The sequence below is a fragment of the Octopus sinensis genome, linkage group LG28 (assembly GCF_006345805.1).
Source record: "Octopus sinensis linkage group LG28, ASM634580v1, whole genome shotgun sequence".
In the NCBI taxonomy this organism is placed as follows: domain Eukaryota; kingdom Metazoa; phylum Mollusca; class Cephalopoda; order Octopoda; family Octopodidae; genus Octopus; species Octopus sinensis.
This window is the reverse complement of record NC_043024.1, coordinates 1,756,257-1,763,848: the sequence shown is the minus strand read 5'-3', so window position 1 is coordinate 1,763,848 and position 7,592 is coordinate 1,756,257. Positions and strand designations below refer to the sequence as shown.

Here is a 7,592-nt window from a genome sequence, read left to right as displayed (position 1 = left end):
ATCATTATTTAACATCCATGTTCTATATTGACATGAGTTGAACGGTTTGGCAAGGTCCACCGAGTCTGAAGACTGCATCATTTAGCAGTGTCTATTGTGGGATAATTTCTATGGCTCGATGCTGCCCTTCCTAATGCCAACCACTTTACAAAGTGGACTGGGTGCCTTTTTATGTGACACCAGCACCAGTGGGGTCACCATGCAGTTTGCAAGAAAAAGAGAGAAATGAAGAGAAGTGGAGAGAATGAGAGATAGAAAGGGAGTGGGAGAGGGTGGGAGGTGGAGGTGAGAGAAAGGGGAGGTGGAGAGAGAGAGAGAAAGAGGGAGAGAATGAGAAAGGAGGAGGGAGAGAAAAGAGAGGAGGAAAAAGATGGAGAGTGTGAAAGAAAGAGAATAAGAACTAACCAGAAGCGGCTGGAACCAGCTTTACTCCTTTCCCCAGTTTATCACAGAATGTTGTGATGTGTTTACAGACTTTTGAGGAATCAGTCGGGAGGCTGAACGGTGGAGGGTTGATCGTTGTGTCTTTGGTGTTCTTTGCCAGCACAGTCCGCAGCATGTGGGTGATGGCAGCGTCGACGTTCTCCTCCCAGCCCTGTAGAAATGACAAACAGACATTAAGACGAACGGACATGAAGATGAACGGACGTGAAGACAAACAGACATCAAGACGAACAGATGTGAAGACAAACAGATGTGAAGACAAACAGATGTGAAGACAAACAGATGTGAAGACAAACAGATGTGAAAACAAACAGATGTGAAGACAAACAATGTGAAGACAAACAGATGTGAAAACAAACAGATGTGAAGACAAACAGATGTAAAGACAAACAGATGTAAAGACAAACAGATGTAAAGACAAACAGATGTAAAGACAAACAGATGTGAAGACAAACAAATGTAAAGACAAACAGATGTGAAGACAAACAGATGTGAAGACAAACAGATGTGAAGACAAACAGATGTAAAGACAAACAGATGTGAAGACAAACAAATGTAAAGACAAACAGATGTGAAGACAAACAGATGTAAAGACAAACAGATGTGAAGACAAACAGATGTAAAGACAAACAGATGTAAAGACAAACAGATGTGAAGACAAACAGATGTAAAGACAAACAGATGTGAAGACAAACAGATGTGAAGACAAACAAATGTAAAGACAAACAGATGTGAAGACAACAGAGATTGAAGACAACAGATGTGAAGACAAACAGATGTAAAGACAAACAGATGTGAAGACAAACAGATGTGAAACAAACAGATGTGAAGACAAACAGATGTAAAGACAAACAAAAAGACAAACAGATGTAAAGACAAACAGATGTGAAGACAAACAGATGTGAAGACAAACAGATGTGAAGACAAACAAATGTAAAGACAAACAGATGTGAAGACAAACAGATGTGAAGACAAACAGATGTGAAGACAAACAGATGTAAAGACAAACAGATGTGAAGACAAACAGATGTGAAGACAAACAGATGTGAAGACAAACAGATGTAAAGACAAACAGATGTAAAGACAAACAGATGTGAAGACAAACAGATGTGAAGACAAACAGATGTGAATACAAACAGATGTAAAGACAAACAGATGTGAAGACAAACAGATGTAAAGACAAACAGATGTGAAGACAAACAATGTAAAGACAAACAGATGTGAAAACAAACAGATGTGAAGACAAACAGATGTGAAGACAAACAGATGTGAAGACAAACAGATGTGAAGGCAAACAGATGTGAAGACAAACAGATGTGAAGACAAACAGATGTGAAGTCAAACAGATGTGAAGACAAACAGATGTGAAAACAAACAGATGTGAAGACAAACAGATGTAAAGACAAACAGATGTAAAGACAAACAGATGTGAAGACAAACAGATGTGAAGACAAACAGATGTGAAGACAAACAGATGTGAAGACAAACAGATGTGAAGACAAACAGATGTGAAGACAAACAGATGTAAAGACAAACAGATGTGAAGACAAACAGATGTGAAGACAAACAGATGTGAAAACAAACGGATGTGAAGACAAACAGATGTGAAGACAAACAGATGTGAAGACAAACAGATGTGAAGACAAACAGATGTGAAAACAAACAGATGTGAAGACAAACAGATGTGAAGACAAACAGATGTGAAGACAAACAGATGTGAAGACAAACAGATGTTAAGACAAACAGACATGCCAAAAATACTCAGGAGCAAGGTGTAGGCTCCTGCCTGGCCAGCGCCTGTCAAACCATCAAACCCATGTCAGCATGGAAGGAGAACATTAAACAATGAATCATCATCATCATCATCCTTTGGCATCTGTTTTCCATGCTGGTATGGGTTGGATAGTTTAACTGAGAACTGATAAGTTGAGGAGCTGCACCAAACTCCAATCTGAATCTGGTAAGGTTTCTACAGCTGGATGCCCTTCCTAATGCCAACCACTCTGAAAGTGTCGTGGGTGCTTTTTACATGCCACCAGCACGGGTTCCAGTTACGAAACACCGGCATCGACCACAACTATGATTGAAGCCTGTGGTTTGTAGTCGTGGCCAATGTCGGTGTTAAAATTTCAAAGCTACAAGATGATGCATGATGCATTGAAAATGATGAGAATAAATAAACAAAGCATTTGACGGAGAAATCTGAAAGCTTAAAGCAACAGCTTGGAAACACACAAGCAGCAAAGTGAATGGGGAAAGTTTAGTCTGCAATCTATATATACAGACGTACAAGTTTATCTTGGGCTGGGCTCACCAGTCACAGGTGGAGCCACAAGTGTGAAGTGTAAGTTTGAGTGCACAATAGTCTTAATGACCAGTGACGGTCTTAGTCCACGGATGGACAATCATCATAAATACCTATTTCTTTACTACCCACAAGGGGCTAAACATAAAGTGGACAAACAAGGACAAATGGATTAAGTCAATTATATTGACCCCAGTGCATAACTGGTACTTAATTCATTGCTCCCGAAAGGATGAAAGGCAAAATCAACCTCGGCGGAATTTGAACTCACAACGTAACAGCAGACGAAATACTGCTAGGCATTTCACCCGGCGTGCTAATGTTTCTGCCATCATAAATATCATCATTATCATCATTTAATGTCTGTTTTCCATGCTGGCATGGGTTGGATGGTTTGACCGGACCTGGCCAGGCAGAAGGCTGCACCATGCTTTGCTCTCTGTTGTGACATGGTTTCTACAGCTGGTTGCCCTTCCTAACGCCAACCACTTCAGAGAGTGTACTGGGTGCTATTTATGTAGCACCAGTACAGGTGCCTTTTACATGCCACTGGCACCCACAAGCCCACAAGATTAGGAAACGAGAGATGAAGAGCTTAGAATGCAGTAGAGGTGGAATGAGCTGAAAAACATAGTAGGGGAGGACGTACCTGATGGCTGTTGTTATTGATGATGGGGGAGAGAACTGTGTTAAGGACAGCAAACTCCTGGTCAGTCATGTGACCCGGGTACCAAAGCCGTATGAGGAGATTTAAGAGAGACGTGCCACAGCTGAGATGGTCAGAGGCCAGTTCCAGCTCCCGCTGGTTCCCTTCGATCATTTCAGACAGAAGAAGGATCTGCAATGAGGTAAATGCAACATACATTTGATGGTAACTACGTGTTATTCATTAAGTATGGTGGTGCTAGTGAGAGACGATGGTGGTGACGGTGGTTGTTGGGGGAGGTGGTAGTGGTGGGGGAAGGTGGTGGTGATGGCAGTCGTGGTAGTACTTGTGATGGTGGTGGTGGTGGTGGTGGTGTTCATGGTGGTGCCTGTGGTGGTGGTGTTGGTGGTGATGGTGTTTATGATGGTGGTGGTGGTGGAGGTAGTGGTGATGGTGGCTGTGGTGGAGGTGGTGGTGGTGGTGGAGGTGGTGATGATGGCAGTCGTGGTAGTACTTGTGATGATGGTGGTGGTGATGTTGTTCATGGTGGTGCCTGTGGTGGTGGTGGTAGTGATTGTGGTGTTCGTGGTGGTGCCTGTGGTGGTGGCGGTGGCAGCGGTGGTGGTGATGGTGGCTGTGTGGTAGTGGTGGGGGTGGTGGTGATGGTGGTAATGATGATGGTTGTGGTGATGGTGCTAATGATGGTGATGGCATTGGTGCTTTTTTTTTAGTGGGGTAGTGCTGGTAGTGGCGCTGGTGCTGGTAGTGGTGTTAATGGTGGCGCTGATGTTAGTGATTGTGGTGGTGGTGTTGGTGGTGGTGTTTTTTTTGTGGGGGGTAGCTCTGGTGGTTGTGCACCCCAAAACTGCATGGTTCCAAACCAAGCTTCTTAACCACACAGCGATGCCTGCACCACAGCAAATAGATAGAACAGTCATGGCCGGAATGCCACTGACAAATCAGAGTTGGTGTGCTAAAGTAAACATCAACAACAACAACAACAGCAACATGAATGATTGCTCACCTGATGGTAGGTTTCTTCCAGAAGGATGTCCAACCCGACAAGATGCAAAGGGGACTTGTCCTTGTATTTGATTAAGAGACGCCTCTGAATGGCACGGAACTGCGCCGCCTTCGTCGCCAGCTCCTCTTTGCAACGTTCCACTTCTTGACGATGCTGCAACATGTTGGAATGGTAAAAGATTGAAACGGTAAAGGGGGAAAAGAAAAAAACAACAGAAAAAGAAAAAAAACAAGGAACAGAAGAGCAAAATTCTTACCCCAAAATAACAATTATTGCTTATCTATCATCCTCTTCATCATCATCATCATCCTCTTCATCATCATCATCATCATCATCATCATCATCATCATCATCATCATCCTCTTCATCATCATCATCATCCTCTTCATCATCATCATCATCCTCTTCATCATCATCATCATCATCATCATCATCATCCCCATCACCATCATCCTCGTCTTCCTCATCACCAACATCCTCATCGTCATCACCATCATCATCCCCATCACCATCATCATCATCCCCATCACCATCATCATCATCCTCATCTTCCTCATCACCAACATCCTCGTCATCACCATCATCATCATCCTCTTCATCATCATCATCATCATCATCCCCATCACCATCATCATCATCCTCATCTTCCTCATCACCAACATCCTCATCGTCATCACCATCATCATCCTCTTCATCATCATCATCATCATCATCCCCATCACCATCATCACCATCACCATCATCACCATCCTTATCTTCCTCATCACCAACATCCTCATCGTCATCACCATCATCATCATCCTCGTCTTCCTCATCACCACCACCCTCCTCCTCATCATCATCATCATAACCATAATCATCATCCCCATCATCATCATCGTCATCATCATCTAATATCCGTTGTCCATGCTGGCATGGGTTGGAGAGTTTGACCAGAGCTGGCAAGGCTGGCAAGCTGCACCATACTTCTGAGTGTGTTTTGGCCCTTCCTAACACCGACCACCCCATAGAGTGCACTGGGTGCTTTTACGTGGCACCAGCTTTTAATAATAACAATAATAACAATAATAACCCTTTCTACTATAGGCATGAGGGCTGAAATATTGGGGTGGGTGGGCAGAAACTAATTGATTACATCAACCCCAATGCGTAACTGGTACTTATTTCATCGATCCCGAGAAGATAAAAGGCAAGGTTGACCTTGGTGGAATTTGAACTCAGAATGTAAGGATGGACAAAATGCCACTAAGCATTTTGCCCAGTGCGGTAATGATTCTGCCAGCTCACCATCTTGATGATGATGATGATGATGATGATGATGATGAGGGTGGTGGTGATGATGATGCTGATGATGATGATGATGATAATAATGATGATGATGATTATGATGATGATGATGATGATGATGACGACGATGATGTAATATAAATGAAATGTCAAATGTTTTGGTGCATGACTTTTGGGCCATACTGTATAATATACACACACACACACACAATGGGCTTCCTCACAGTTTTCGTTTAGCAGTTTCATTCATAAGGCATTAGTCAACCTGGGGGCCATAGTATAAAACATTTACTCAATGTGCTGTGCAGCGGAACTGAACCGGAAACCTCGTGGTTGCAGAGTGTGCTTCTTAAACCACACAACCATATATACTCTTTACTCTCTTTTACTTGTTTCAGTCATTTGACTGCGGCCATGCTGGAGCACCGCCTTTAGTCGAGCAAATCGACCCCGGGACTTATTCTTTGTAAGCCCAGTACTTATTCCATCGGTCTCTTTTTGCCGAACCGCTAAGTGACGGGGACGTAAACACACCAGCATCGGTTGTCAAGCAATGCTAGGGGGACAAACACAGACACACAAACATACACACACATACATATATACATATACATACATATATACGACAGGCTTCTTTCAGTTTCCGTCTACCAAATCCACTCACAAGGCATTGGTCGGCCCGGGGCTATAGCAGAAGACACTTGCCCAAGATGCCATGCAGTGGGACTGAACCCGGAACCATGTGGTTGGTTAGCAAGCTACTTACCACACAGCCACTCCTGCGCCTATGGATATGTAAGAAAAAAAAAACGATGATCCAAACCTCTAAATGTATGTTGATCAGTTCAAAATACTCCGGGAGAGGAAGATGGCTGCTAAATCCCAGCTTGAAATCACTGTTTCTGTCGTGCTCAAAGTTCTTCTTCAGCCTCCGCACTAATTCCTCGCACAAAATGTACATCGCTTCAAATTTATCACACTGGATCCGGTAACGATCTGCAACCAGATATAAAAAAAAGAAACACGTCATTTTTACATAATTACACAACAGATCGTTATTATTATATTTAATAACTAGCAGTATCGCCCGGCGTTGCTCGGGTTTGTTTCGACCCTTTAGAATTGGAATTTTTGAAAAGTAAAAATTTTGCATTATGTATCTTGTTATTCTCTTTAACTGAACAGTTTTCTGGTTGAAATACACCGAAAAATGGTGACACAGCAGTGAAAAAATCGTAAAAAATAGGGATTTTCATAGAAAAAAAGCACCTTTTTGATGTAAATAATTTTTAGTGCTAACATGGTCCGATTTGAATTTTTCTACGGAAGGAAGAGCAAGCCTTCTTCTATCATACTCTAAATTATGGTCAACTTGCGCCACAGGGTCTTGGAGGAGATAGTGTTAGTTGAAGGCTACCAAACCTGCCATACACAGACAACTTCAGCTTTATATATAGAGAGATTATTATTTGCTGTGACCCCTTCGGTCACAAATGACCATGGGATTGCACCTAGAAAGTTACCCTCCTAGTCACAAGTCTGGGCAAGGTTGTTTATGGAAGACCAGCAGTCACCCATGCATACCAACCTCCCCTCTTCATGCCACCGATGTTATCCAAAGGAAAGGCAAAGGGGCCAATACAGCTTGGCACCAGTGACATCGCAACTCATTTATTAACGTGCAAGTGGCTGAGCACTCCACAGACACGTGTACCCTTAACGTAGTTCTTGGGGAGATTCAGCATGACACAAAGTGTGACAAGACTGGCCCTTTGAAATACAAGTACAACAGGTATTATTATTATTATTATTATTATTATTATCATTATTGAAGATGGTGAGCTGGCACAATTGTTAGCACACCGAGTGAAATGCTCAGTGGTATT

General features: G+C 42.8%; 1 protein-coding gene across 2 annotated transcripts in view; it reads right to left on the bottom strand.

Moving 5' to 3' along the window:
- Positions 1-7,592, bottom strand: part of LOC115225817 (protein PTHB1-like) — a 31,993-nt gene that overhangs the window by 1,724 nt on the left and 22,677 nt on the right. For both annotated transcript variants that reach the window (XM_029796786.2, XM_036514756.1), the window contains exons 18-21: positions 6,530-6,702; positions 4,420-4,572; positions 3,399-3,587; positions 406-595 (exon numbers count right to left, since the gene is read on the bottom strand). In XM_029796786.2, the coding sequence (XP_029652646.1) occupies positions 406-595; positions 3,399-3,587; positions 4,420-4,572; positions 6,530-6,702 (705 nt within the window). The remainder of the gene's footprint in view (positions 1-405; positions 596-3,398; positions 3,588-4,419; positions 4,573-6,529; positions 6,703-7,592) is intronic.